Source organism: Chionomys nivalis, chromosome 5 (assembly GCF_950005125.1).
Source record: "Chionomys nivalis chromosome 5, mChiNiv1.1, whole genome shotgun sequence".
Lineage (NCBI taxonomy): Eukaryota > Metazoa > Chordata > Mammalia > Rodentia > Cricetidae > Chionomys > Chionomys nivalis.
In genome coordinates, this window is record NC_080090.1 from 66,494,174 (window position 1) to 66,508,804 (window position 14,631).

The 14,631-nt window shown below is 44.3% G+C and overlaps 1 protein-coding gene across 10 annotated transcripts in view; it reads left to right on the forward strand.

Moving 5' to 3' along the window:
* Cacna1e (calcium voltage-gated channel subunit alpha1 E) overlaps positions 1-14,631 on the forward strand; it is a 476,043-nt gene that overhangs the window by 437,760 nt on the left and 23,652 nt on the right. For 8 of the 10 annotated variants that reach the window (XM_057770437.1, XM_057770436.1, XM_057770443.1 and 5 more), the window contains 4 exons: positions 968-1,033; positions 4,881-4,972; positions 5,522-5,687; positions 10,582-10,709. In XM_057770437.1, the coding sequence (XP_057626420.1) occupies positions 968-1,033; positions 4,881-4,972; positions 5,522-5,687; positions 10,582-10,709 (452 nt within the window). Of the gene's footprint in view, positions 1-967; positions 1,034-4,880; positions 4,973-5,521; positions 5,688-10,581; positions 10,710-13,693; positions 13,791-14,631 lie in introns of all 10 variants that reach the window. The other 2 variants (XM_057770440.1, XM_057770446.1) reach the window with 1 other exon arrangement.

Here is a 14,631-nt window from a genome sequence, read left to right on the forward strand (position 1 = left end):
GCTTTCAGTTGCATTTGGATTTATCCTCAATTCAAGTTGTAAATCGTCCCTCTTGGGGCTCTTCATTCTGTTAACTCTGCTGATAAGCTCTGCCCTGTCCAGCCATCTGAAAGCCGTTGGCTGGTCCTCGGGGACTTTGGTGTGTACACTCACGACAAGACAGAGACTCACAGTGGCACTGGCTGCTGGGGAGCTTACTGAATGGTGAAGAAAAGGGAAATCCATGCCAGTTCTGGGGTCACCACCCGACTGTATTGACCCCATCCTATTCCCAATCCCAACTGCCCCGTGTCTGCCCATGTCCTAGAATATCAAAGGCAGATCCTTGCTTTCTACTCCCATTCTGAACTGCTATGATCCTAAAGTGTCAGTAAGTATACACAATATGGATTTTTAAGTTTTTTGTCACATGCGGCTTCATTACAGCTTCATAATGGCTCTTAGTAGCTTTGGGGCAACTTATATGTGAATACAGTAAAATCTTAAAAAGATTAAACACTAGAAAATAGTGTTTCATCGGAAAATAGAAGATACTTCTGGGCATGGATAACAAGGGATCCCAGTTATCTTTGCCTCCAAATTTCCACTATGACTTCTATATTGGGGGTAGGAGCGGGAGGGACAAATACCAGGGTCTTGAAGCCCAACCTAAATTCTTCTTATTTAATTTGGGTCACAGTTGCTAGGATTATTAATCTTCTGCATGTCAAGTGAAATGTCTCTAAAGCCCAGGAAGCTTTGCTAACTCTCTTTGGAGACAGGGGTCACAAATCTATCAGAAAACTTGGGCATATTTTTTTAAAAAAAAAAAAAAAAAGAAAGAAAGAAAGACTGCTCCGAACAGAATAGCCCTAAGCAGCAGAGTGCCAGTCCAGATTGAAATAGCCTCAGGACAAGAGTTCCTGCCCTGCCAGTGCCTGCAGGAGCAGTGCTCTCCTGAATTAATTCTCTCTTGCTTCCCTTATAGGCTCTCCCCTATGTCTGCCTTCTGATCGCCATGCTTTTCTTCATCTATGCCATCATTGGGATGCAGGTGAGTGGGCACACCAGTGGTCCTGATGGGGCAACAGCTGCCTAGATTGTCTGTGGCGGGTTTGCAGATGTTTTGCACAGTTCTGCTTGACTAAGAGGTGTCACTGAGGTCTTATTGCATTATGACCTTGGGAATTTACATGAGCCATAGGTTCCCTAGGGATTCAGGATCTTTGGGGGCTTCCTCTGAGGTTTTCCAATCATGCTGCTGACTTAGGAGTAGCTGGGCTTCTGTGGCTACAATAGAACTAAGGCAAAATAACACCATTGTTTTCCCAGAGAGAGATTTACTATTGTAACTGAGTAAGGCTTAATTGTTTCTCTTGATTTCTGTTATTTGGACTTGCCCTAACAGAAGGCTAGGCCGGGCGGTTATCCCAGCACTTTGGGGTAGATGAACTACTTCTATAAATGAGCATTCACCCCCTTAATGTATCTGATGGGGTACACAGGCTTTCTGTTTGTCTAAGGCAGGCTTCCTTCTGACTTAAAGTCTGCATGACCAACCCCGCCCTACTCCCACCAAGAACTTTGACTGACATTCCCCTGCAGCCTGGACACCTTCTCAGAGGTCTCTCCACCTGGAGCCAGGGCTTCGGGTTCCGAGCTTCCTGAGCAGTAGCCTTCCCTCGATTCTTTCTGAAAGGCCTCTCTTCTCTTTGCTCCTCTCTCCTGTCTTCTTGTGCTCACTCTTCCTCAAACTCTATGACCAGGGAGTCTTGTTCTCCTAAATCACAGGAGGATGTTCAGCACCCAAATATGTAAGGCCTGCTTGAGAGGCTATGGTTTTCCTTCTCCAAGGGTTTTTCAGTAGAGACATAAAATGATATCAGTAGCATTAGAAACTGAATCGCCACAGTAGTTTAATGCTAATTTGATAACTCAAGACCCTAACCAACTCCCTCCAAACTTCGTATTCTCAAGCTGAAAATGGAAAGTTGGTTTAATTAAATTGTGTGTGCCTAAATTTTTGTATGACAAAATAGCTCTGACTCCTTTCATCTTCAAGCAAAATGATACCATCTCTAATTCTACTGATAATATCCATACTGATGCCGACAATGCTGTTTGCCATTTACTTCAATGTATGTCTATATGCAAACATACACAGTACAGAGAAAAGGACAAGGTATATGATTAGCATAATCAGGAGTTATCGAGTTGAGTCTCATTGTTTCCACTGATGTTTAACAGGGTTAAGTAGCTCTTCACCTTGTTCAGACTCTCGGATAATTAGCTAAAGAGCTGACACTGAGATCCAGCTGTGCTGCCACACAACCCACGTGCTTACCTCCGTGCCTTCTCACATCCCATCAGACAAACAAATCCAAGTATTTTAACTTGTCAGTGGAACCTGGGAACTGCTCAGTTATAAATTGTCATATCCACCATACCTCTAATGTTACCACGTTTAGCCCTCTGTCTAAAACCTCCCAACACCATTTCCACAGAGACAGGAATGCCATTGCCAGTGTGACTTGCACCAGGTGGTGGTTCCCACCTTGGTCCATCACAGAGACTGAATGCTGTGCCGACTCAGTCACACACCCGAGTGTGTTACTAGAGAGGCCCTGGCCAACGTTGTCATCGCAAAACAGAAGGGCAAACGGGTAGCAGAAAGGTTGCGGATAGATATGAAGAGCAACTGAATGAGTCTATATGACAAACCATTCTGGACTTTCAAAGTCTTCTCAGAAGACATCTTTGCAGAACGAAGGAGTTTCTGGCAACAGGTTGTGAGAAGTGATGCTGTGGCTGCCAGCTGTGTGAACTTGGTTAAATTACCAAACTCCGCTGGCCTTAATTCCTCTACTCAGAGAAAAGTAAGCGAAACACAGCAGAGCCTTCTAGTTCTTCAGTTCCACATGGAAATAGATGTAAGCTTGTATTGCCCTGCAACTTTCGGAAGCAACCCTTCTCTCTATTAGTCTTTGATGTGGGTGATAATGGGCTGGGAGGACTTAAAAAATGTGCAAAGAAATTTTAAGGTGCACCACCTCCATAATAAATATTTAGGGCTTGAAAGTTATCTTAGAAAATATTTGGAGTAGCTGTGCTTTTTTTTTTTTTTAAAATAATTACTATGTACAAAATCATAGTGCATTCTCTGACCACTTCATGGAAGTATTTGAGAAAAGTCATAGCCAGGACAAGTAATGATACTCCCATGAGAACCCTGAGGTACAAAAGCTCCGTGAACTGCAGGTGTGACAGACGGGCAGGTGAAATGTGCAGGTGTGATAGACGGGCAGGTGAGCTGTGCAGGTGTGATAGGCGGGCAGGTGAGCTGTGCAGGCGTGATAGACGGGCAGGTGAGCTGTGCAGGTGTGATAGGCGGGCAGGTGAACTGTGCAGGTGTGATAGACGGGCATAGATGACAGATTCCCCCTGAGGGAATGAAGAGAAGAAAACTTGAACTGGTGAAGGATATACAACATGAAGTATGCAGGACAAAGGAGATTTGGTTGCTTCTGTGGGGTTTTTAGTCACATGTCTCTTGAGGCGTTCTCTTATCTGCTCTTTCTCTTCTTCCCTCTGCTGCCTGACTTGCCACCTCCGTTCTCCCTGAAGACAAGTAGTATTTGGGTTTTGAAAAAACAGCACCGAGAACAAATTCCCAAAGCAGGTGTCAGTGGGAGTTACTTGAGCAAAATAGCTGGGGGCAGAGATTGTTCCTCAATTGCACATTCTCAAAACTGTTAGGGGGAAATGTGTTCCATTTAGCACACATCGAATAAACCAAAGCCTACCAAATGCAGGCTGGAAATTGTCTCAGAGGGCCAGCAGAGTGACCCTTGCAGCAGTCAGTTGTACCAGCACCAATTTGGATCAGTCCTGACCTATGAAGCACAGGTGAAAGGAAAAGGTGCACCTTTCTCATTGAAGCATCTTGGAGTATTTATCTGAATCAATCCCTGTGTATGGATGAAGATTGCTGAGTGTTGCCTCTTTCCATATGAATGTCATTGGCCAAAGTCAAGAAACACATTAGCAACATTCTCCCTATAGGCAGGACTACCTGTTTTCTTTTTCTTTCTCTCTTTCCCTACTCTCTCCTTTCCTTTATCTTTCTTTCTAGAGCTCTGGACTGAAACTAAGGCCTCATGTATATACATTTGGGCTACATCTCCAGCCCTTTTTCATTGTTCAATTATCCTTTATCCATCCTATCACCTAGATCTTGCTTTTAGCTTACACCTAAGTGATCTCTGTGAGATTTGTGTCAGTTGGTGTGTGTGTACAGATGTATGTGTGTTCATTTCCACTGGCTGAAGATTAACAACAAACTTCTGAGACTTGGATCTCTAAATAAAAACATAACTAAGGAATGTACAGTTGTACTTCCATGATCTGATCTGCTTGCATATTGAAAGATAGCTTCTGCTCAAACCATAAATTGCATCTTTGGCAAATACTGACATTCCCCTTCATGGATATCAGATATAGGAAAAGAGGAGTAATTCTTTCTCTGTCCTCTTGTTGTAGAGCAATGTCTTTGGTAGATTGCATGGGTACCGTGGAACTTAAAAGCATCTCTAATTTAGGCATAGGAGAAAGTATGTTTATGTAGAATGACCTTAAAAGATTTTCATTTTATCTAATGCTTGGACATTGCTAGCATTAGTCCCCTTTGGTGTACTGAAGCAGTGGGGAATGTAATTAGTCTCCATATCAGGCCAAGAACATGGTGTCTCCCAGCTCTGATACTCTGAGTTATCTATTTCAGAGGCTGCCATCAAGAAGTCGTACACGTCGCTTTACCTACCCTGCCTGTGTATCTAATGGCCATGTGCTGGACACATGACACAGCTCAGTACAGCTAATTGATTTCTGTTATCTCCCTTTAGGTATTTGGAAACATAAAGTTAGATGAGGAGAGTCACATCAACCGGCACAACAACTTCCGGAGTTTCTTCGGGTCCCTCATGCTGCTCTTCAGGTATCTGGATGACCCACTTCTCCAAGCTGAAGATCTCGTGGTCTTCATGGGGAGAAGCATCTGGAAGGAGGCAGTTGACTGGCCTCTTGGTCTCTTAATTCTGCTCTGCTGATCCTATTAGGATATGTAGTAGGAGATGATTTTTAACTGGCTTCTCCATGATTTAGAAAGTTTCATCAGTACCTTTAACTCGGTAGTTAATTTGTCCATTTCAACTTGTTCTCCAGGATTCTGGAAGGGGAGATGTATATAGCTTCTGACGGGAACAATTTCAATCCTGGAACCTTGAGTGGCTGCATTTATGTGGAGTCTTGGGGTTCTATCACTATCTCACTCCTATCAGATTAGACCCTCAACAGATGGAAAAGTGGGTGGGGAGGAAGAACAAGAGAGGCGCCTTGTTGGCATTCTGCATCTCCATATGGAAAATACTAAAAGGTCCCAAAGGGTTAAGGAAGCCCATAGGTCCTATGTATGAAGGGAAAGGGGGCCCAAGGGTTGGTTAGAACATGAAGACTTCTTCTAACAAAGATGGCTTTTTGTGTTCAGGAGTGCCACGGGGGAGGCTTGGCAGGAGATAATGCTGTCGTGTCTCGGCGAGAAGGGCTGTGAGCCTGATACCACCGCACCCTCAGGGCAGAACGAAAGCGAGCGCTGTGGCACTGACCTGGCCTATGTGTACTTTGTCTCCTTCATCTTCTTCTGCTCCTTCCTGGTGAGCAACAGTGGGCCCTCATTTGAAGTGTGCCTACCTGGCACTCCTGATAAATGGGGTGGGGTTGGGGGGCTCCTGCTGTGTCTGTGAATGTTCTTTGCCTCCCTTTGCTCCTTTCTCTATGGCTGCTCTCTCACACTTACACTCCAAGCTGTGGGACAGATCATTGCTCTTGGGGGTCAAGGTGCTTCTCAGAATCCTTGGTTGGGTGACTCATTGGTGAGGTCTTTGCTGCTTCAGTGGGAGAATCTTTGTGAGACAAGATGAGGACTTGAATGTAGGAACTGTGCACCAAGCTTCCTGTCGACTCTGGGGTTACCGGGGTAACTCCTGTCTTTTTTGTGTCTTGTTGCAGTTTATTTAATAGTGAAGGCTTATGTCTGTTTAGGAGACTTTGTTTTTAACTGTTTATAGAATGGTGCTTTGAAAACAGCAGCTTATAGGGTTAATAATAGGCGAATGATGATCACATACAGTGTAACTGATGCGATTCTCTCCTGACTGTGGTGCCATTGAATTGGATGGCAGCTGGCAGGCTTGATGGTGTGAGAACACGATTGCTTTGGGTGTTAGTGACTATTGAGTTGTAGATGTAGAACATTCCCACGTAGGGAAGTGGTGAGAGGCCTGAAATGCCCTCTTAGTTCCTTCTTTTGCAGAAAGCATCTAGAAATGTCTTCCCTGCACATCAGATTAGCCATGAAATATGGAATAAATACACAAGGTGGCACCAGAACAATAAAAAGGTTACTATGGTCCTTCTGGCCGCCCTTATGTCCCTCAGGTCAACTTCACTGCAAAGGCCACTGGCTGTACAAAGCAATTGAAAACCAAAATAATGCTGCTGCTCAAAAGTGGTCAATGCTACTACTGTACACTAGAAAGTAACTTAACTGTCTCATGCCCAGGCATTTCTCTCTTTAAGACAATCTGACAATTCAGCATTCCAGTGTCACCAAAAAGCCTGTTAAGCCTGGCACATAGGTTAATGTAGGGAGTGAACTAACTGGAAGCTTGGGGAGCCCCCTTTTTGGTTTTGGCTTTGTTCCCATGCAGCCTTGGCTAAGACATTTCCCCTTGTATAGCCTCTTTAAAATGGTATAAGCATGTCTTGACAGGGCTGCAGAGATGGCTCAGTGGGTAATGGTATTTGCTGTGCAAGCATGAGAATCTGAGATTAGATTCCCAGAAGCCATGGAAAACGTTGGATGTGGCTGCACAGGCACCTATAACCTCAGTCATATGCTCCTCAGTGCTGTGTGAGGAGAGTACAGAGGATCATTAGGCTTTCTGGCCACAAGCCTAGCTCCAGAGTCAGTGAGAAACCCTGTCTCAAAGGAATCAGGCAAGAGTGATAGAACAAGGCACTCAGTGTCCTGCTCTGGCCTCCCTGTGTACAGCATTCATGCACCCACAGAGACATGAGTGGACTCATAGTATACACATGCACACACATGCTACTCACACTTGGCTTGACAGCAGTGATATCTGCACAGAGAGATCATACATATATTTCAATATACTTCTTTTCTATGGGTATAAAACCTTTTCCAATCAAATAGGACACAGAACTGTTTACAAATCAGAAAGCACAATGTATAATGAAAATAAAGCACAATATATCATGAAAGGATCCTTAGGTTTATGCATTCACCCCTTCAGCCCGCTTCTATCAAGTAGCTACTAATGACTGGCACTGACCCAGCACCATGGTAGAACTGTTAGCAAGACACGGTCTCCATGTAGCTTCCAGTAAATAAGAAACCAGAACACAGGCAATTAGCAATCATTGATAAAGACAAACTGGAAACCGAAAGAGGGGCACATAGACCTCTCAACTTTAATCTTATATAGCTTAAGTGTTTGATGATAAATATTTAAAAGACACCAGAGATAAAACTGGAAAATTAATTGGAGGCTGTAATGGTACTTTTAGAATCTTGAGCTGGAGGGTGCTACATAATTCACATTAATGTTATTTTTAATGAGGCTATATTCAGTGTGAGATGACCTGCCTTCAAGTCTCAGCCCTACATAAGCCCGTCTTTGTGACCTTGGGCAAGTCACACACTCCTCAGCTCAAACCAACCACTCGACAGAGATTTCTGATGCCCTTTGGTGAGATTGGCCATGTGCTGGGAGCTAAGAATGCGGTTATGAATCAGAAACATTTATTTTCTCAAAGAGCTGATAGTAATTCAAACTTCCTCACAAAGGGTTAGAGCAAGCATGAAAAGAAACAATAGCTGTTAACACACACAGCACACTGTTAAAGGCTGCACAATTACAAGGCAATTGCAGTGCTAATAGTTATTATAAACACTAATAATAAGTGCTCAGAAGGAGTATTAAAAAATGTGTAGAACATGGAAGACATTCATAATCCAGGAAGTGGTTGAATAAAATCATTGTGGCTCAAATCTCAGTGGCAGAGAAGCCTGTATTGAGTTCAGCTATATGAAACGGCAATTCTCAAAAAAACAGCATCTTAACCAGGGAGATGTTGCTTTCATGGCAGTGAAGTCTGGAGGAAGCTGTCATGTTTGTTATGATGGCCTGACAATGCTCATTCTTGTATCATCTGAGGAATGTCCTTCACCGTAATGCTAAGAGAATAAAAGCCAACCTCCAGTCATCCATCTGTATCGTCGGCAGAGGGAAAGAGGGGTCCGTGCAGTTAGGATATACCCAGCCCTCTCCATGTAGCAAAGACTATATTGCAACTGTACCTCCTGTAGATTTTCTCTGTATCCTGGATACCTTGCCTACATATCTAGCAAGTCCATGAGCCCAGCCATTTAACCTAGGAATCTATAACAGAGACTTCTATTTTCTCATTCCCACAACCAATTGTTCCATCAGGTAGGAATCTTGAATTTTAAGTGAAAGAAAGCCCAGATAGATACAGCCTAAACAAAATGGGGTTTTATCAGTACCTACTACCGGAGTGTCCTGGGACAATGCAGGCTTAAGCAAACCTTAATATGGGGCTCAGACGGCATCGCCAGGACAAATTTCATTTTCCTTTTTCAGCTTTCTGTATTCATCAATCTTTTCCCCCATGTGAGCATCTTTGTCAAATACCCCATCTAATGGTTACCAGGTAGCTGTAGCATTAACTCTGGGCATTATATCTTCTCATGTTCAAGAATATTACCCAACACCCTTTCATGGGCTTTTATTGATTTTCCACTCATTGTGAGCTAAGGAAATGTAGGATTCCTTGACTGGGAGAAGCTTAAGTCACAGGATAGTGCTCATTGGACTACAGTAATAGGGACAGGCAAGGGCCTGTACTAGGAATCAAACAATCAATGACACACTAGGAACATGACGGAACTGATGACTCTGGCCAATCCCTGTCTTTATTACTGTCCTTGTGAATGGTTTGGCCCAGGAGCAATTCTCACCCTGGACTCCCACCTAGCATCTTGACCATTACCAAGCTTATTTGTATAGACAAATATCTCTTGGCTCCTCTTTGTTTAACCATCATTAGTAGTTCTTGCCGCTTATAGAATAGTCCAGACTACAGATCATGAGACTCTATAGCCCATGGGCCAATCTGATTTGCACCTGGTTTTTGTATGGTTTATGAAGTATGAATTTTACATTCTTAGATGAGGGAGAGACAAAGAAAAGATGGATAGTATTTTCATGGCTTATGGAAATTATATGAAATTCAAACCCAAATCCATAAACAAAGCCTCCTTGGAACTCAGCCATGCTTGTTGATACTTCTAGTATCTGTGACTGGGTGTTGAAATACCAGATCTGATGAAATAGCTCAAACAGCATACAAGAATGTCTGGCTAGTTGGCGGGTCTTGGTTTCGACTGTAGCATGGTGACATGATGCTTTTGTGATCTGGCACTTGGCCCTGCTCTCCTTACAGACCCCTAGACTGTCCCTGCTCCTATGTATGTCTGTGCACATTCATGCTGTCTCCTCTGCCTCTCTGTGCTTCTGTGATCTGGTAAATATAACCTGCTTCATCGTGCTTCAGTTCAAGAATCAAACGACTTCTCCATGTTTTTTAGCTACCAGAAATGGCCTTTATATGCTGTTCTGTCTCTACGGTCACTGCTTTCATGGCTTTGATGATTTGCAACTTTTTCCCATTTCTGATGTATGACTGTCTTTTCTAAACACTAGTTACCTCTTTAAGCGTATTCCTGTAACAAGTTCTAGTGAAGGGCTACTGTGTTTAGGCGCTGTGCTAGGCATAGGCACGTAGCTCTGTACAAGCACTTTGTAATCTCGCGAGCCAGCACCTGAGTCAGTGTGTTTGGCAGGTACTGGGTACATAGTAAAGATTGACTAAGCAAGCACAGAGGACAACGGGCCCGGGAACAGTCAGCTTCACATATTCTTTATTTCTAGCACTCTCACGGTACTCTTTTTTTTTTATTATGTATACAATGTTCTGTCTGCATGTATGCCTTCCCGCCAGAAGAGGGCACCAGACCTCATAGATGGTTGTGAGCCACCATGTGGTTGCTGGGAATTGAACTCAGGACCTCTGGAAGAGCAGCCAGTGCTCTTACCCTCTGAGCCATCTCTCCAGCCCTCACGGTATTCTTTGTAGACCCTTTTTGTGAAGCAGCATGAGGAATGGACGCTGGAGAAGGAATGCTGCTCTCGGGCCTTGACTTTCTCTAGCCTGTAAGAATGTTGAGACGGTTATTCCCTCTGCTTCCACCAGAACAATTAAATTAATCAAACAGGTAATAAAAGGGAGTGGAGTATTGTACAAATGAGAAGTGGCACAGGAAAATGAAGTCGTTAATGCCCACACAATGCAATGTGCAGTGGGAATCAGGAAACCCAGTTGCATTCCGCGAGATCTCTTGGCTCTCTCTAGTTTCTCCTAACTCTTCTCCTTGCCCTACAGATGCTCAACCTGTTCGTGGCTGTCATCATGGATAACTTTGAGTACCTGACTCGAGATTCCTCTATCCTAGGGCCTCACCACTTGGATGAGTTTGTCCGTGTCTGGGCAGAATATGACAGAGCAGCATGGTGCGTAGGCCTCTTGGCCACCTAGAGATCGGGGGCTTCTCGATTGGAGTTGCTCAAATATTTGTCTGTTATGAAAGGGAAGAAAGTACCTCTGGGTTGAAGCTCACGGAAGAGGCACTGGTATCAAGCCATTCTCCAAAGTCTTTTTCTTCCTGGGCTTCTATGGCGGGCTGTACCCTTGTTTACCAATCTCATTATACCCCCATTGCTTCACAACCAGGGTAGCTTCCAAGCTCCCTTCGTTTTCATGAGTTACCAGGGGCTGAGTTAGGGTTTCTAGGTCAATGGGACCTATCAGGCCACCATGGTTAGTGGTATTAGTGTTTTTCCTCCTCATTCCTCTCAGCAGATATGGTTGAATAAAACTCTGATATTATGTTTCAAATAGTCAAACAAGTGGTTCCTCCAAGTGCCACCCACTACACATGTGGGGTTCTATCACATGGAACTGAGTTAAAGGCAGGAGCTGGCAGGACTGACTTCTTTGCTGTCTTTCGCTATCCAATAGTTCTGATGTGATATGACATTTAGACTTTAGAGCAGGGGTCAGCAAATCACCACCTGTCAATTAAGTTTAGCTCACTGCTTTAACAAATATGGTTTTACAGAGGCAGGGTTACAGCCATTCATTGAATCCACCATCTATGGCTGTTCTTGCCCTAGAGGGAATAATTGTAATAAAGGTGGTATGATCCTCCAGCTCAAAAATGTTTACCATTAAAGTATTTTCAAAAAACTCCACTGTTACAAAAAGTCTTCTGACCCCTGCTACAGAAACATAGACAGTGGTTCAGCCCTTGCTGTTGAGGACAGGAAGACATTCTATGACTGAAAAGCTTGGCTGACCCAGGTCAACTTAGCTTCCAGGTCTTCACTCACCATTCTACCCACTCTGGTCCCCTCTTACAATACTCCAGAAAATGGCACCCTTCCCAGGAGGGGACCATGTTGCTTCCACCTGACACTCCCTTCCTAATGTGCAATTCTTCCCCAAATCTACCAACCTGTGAAGCTGCTATGCCTGGGTTAACTGTTTTCAGGGTGGTTGGGTGAATTAGAGTAATTCCTTTCCCCTCTGTAGTAAGGAGCTAAGGCACAGAGTTATGTAAATCCCTTCCTGGTACAGTGGCTAAGCAATAAATTTTCCTTGCTGCGCTCAATCTCCAGCAGAAGGTTTTAGTATTCAACCGGCAGTGTCTTAGAGGACAGTGATGTAGGCCTGCATCTTATTTGTTCTCTCGCTTTGGACAAGTTATGTAACCAGCCTACCAAGTGATGGTAATGATGCCTACCTAGCCAGGATTGTGTCTGTGAGCACGTTATTACCTCATGCACACTACTGTTAGGGTAATTGACAAAAGTGGTCTGTGAATGCCATTTGGAAATAAGGAGATTCACAATCTATAAAACATAGATGGCCTTGGTGCCAGATGCCTAGTTACTCACAGACTGAGGAGAAACTATCAGCTATCAAAGGAGAGTGTTGCTCACCTAGCCTCACGCAGGTACCCTTGGATCCCGGAACCACAGCTTCCTTTGGTTTCATGTCGTCTGTGGATCCAAATGCCAAGTGTGTTAAAGATACTCGTCCTCCATTTCAGTTGCTGAGAAGAAGCTCCACCGGGACTAATCATAAGACTTGGTCACATGAACTCAACAAAAAGACAAAGGGGAGCCCCTTCTGTCATTTTGAATGTTTAGAGAATTAATACTTGTTCTGGTTACAATTTAATTGGCCTCCTTGGTAGAATAAGGTTATTGAGAAGAAATCAACAAAAGTACTCGAGTGAGGGTCTTCATAAGAGGAACTGGCAACAGGTTGTAGAAGACATTAGCCTATGGTCACTTGGGAGCACTCTACGTACTACTCTAAGAAGCAAAAATAAGTCAACACATGTCTACCTTCCATCCTGTTAAAGGATGAGACACTGGGACATACTGATGCACTACGGTCTGGAAGAATCCAGGAGAAATCAACACCAAGTCAGGAAAAGGCTAGAAAGAGTGAAGTTGGAAAAAACATTAGCTTTGATGATTGCTCAAAAAGATGCTCAGATGGAGATAATGTGCTTATGGTTTCTATGAGAAACCCTGGCCTGGTCCAGGATGCGACTTCAGACCCCATCGTGGCTTGTTTTAGTTCCTGACTGAGAAGATGTTTTACCCACTAGAAATTAATCCTGTGTCAAATTTTTTCCTCTCTATGAGAAGCCAGAAGTCTCTAGAAGGTTCCTGGAAGACAAGATTCGGGAAGAAAAAAAAAAAGGAAAGGTTGCAGTGTTCATGGAATTCTGCAGGTTCAACTCTGGATCTTGAGTGGCAGGAATGGAGCTGCAGGGGAATGTTACCAGGGTTCCACCCACACTGCTTTGTGGACAAGGATCTCAGCAGGCTCCTGTGGAATGGGGCTGAGAGCTTACCCAAGCTGAACTCAGGATAATTTGCCACACAGAGATTCAAAGCCTTTTCAAATTCTCTCATGGAAATGCTGTTTTTTGCTAATGAGCTTAGTGGGAAATATGTCTCTCACAATCTACAAAAAGATGCTGACTGTCCCTGACAGGTGGTAGTGAGTAACTGGCTATAATCAGTGTGTGTGTGAAAGCAGAGAGTTTGATAGTCCACATGTGGGCAACCTGACATCTGCTCTGGACGTTGGTCAGAAACACACTGGCTGTCTTTTTTGCTCTTAGAAGTCTAGCTAGGGCTGGGGCTACTCAGGCCAGATGTGAGCCACAAAGATATCTCTGAGCACCGTAGGCATTAGGTTGCTCCTTTTGATACTAGATGGATTCTGATTTTCCAAGGAAATTGCGACAGTAGTTTGGCAAGGCGGTAGTTCTCTGGGGCTTATTGTTTTGGTCTAATTCTGTCAAACACCAACAAACTGCTCGTACCTCTTTTGGGCAGTCCTGGCAGGGAGAAGCCATTTCATCCCCACCCTTCTCTAATATCTTATTAACGCACCTGTGCTTTCTTTACAGCGGCAGGATCCCGTATAAGGATATGTACAAATTAGTGCGGGTGATCTCGCCTCCTCTGGGCCTGGGAGAGAACTGCCCCTACAGGGTGGCTTGCAAGGTTTGCCTCCCAGTCTTCAGCCATGACCTGCAGTGAGATGCAGCATCTAACCCTCTCCGCCCCCTGCTCCACCACCACTGCGCCACATGAGGGAACCTTCATGTTGCTTTCCTTTGAGTTTAAAGAGGCCCAAACCCTCCCAGACCCAGCAGCTGCTGTGCAGGAAGAAGGGGCACATTTAATGGTGCAGGCAGAAGAGAGTTAAGGACAATACGAAGGCCACTTTAGTTTTTCACACACACACACCAGTTTACTTTAGCCTGTACCTCTTACCGAAGGATTTCTCCCTTCTCCCAAATGTAGAAATTCTTTAGTCAGGCAAAGGGTTTTCTGGTTTCCCTTCACCGGAGCTTCATTAAATCACATGAGTCAAAGCGTGAGTCTAGTCATCCTTACCCCGGGAGCTTTTGCCACGGTCGGCGATAGAAGCTATAGGAGAGAGAGGAAGAAGCAATAGAGAATTGGGTGGATTTGGAGGCCATGAGAGAATTTCACAGCACAGAGTCTAAAATGACCTTGGTAGACACTGAAGGACCTTGAATAGATCATTTGCCATAGGTTTCTGCCAGACACACTTGTAAAGGGTCTTCCATAATTGTCAAGTCACTACTTGTTGGTTAGACCAACAAGTTCAGAGATACAAATTTGAAGTCTGCCATACCCTGAATACTCAGTATCCTAGCCACTCTACCAAGCCCAAGACGGCTAGATAAGGACCCTGCTTCAGGAGCTATGGGAGGAAAGCAAAGCCCTGCTCAGGCAGCAGAAGAAGACCTGGGCTCAGGAAGGTTGTCTGCCTAGATGATGGATGGAGCTCATTTGGGATGGTGACACTGAGTCT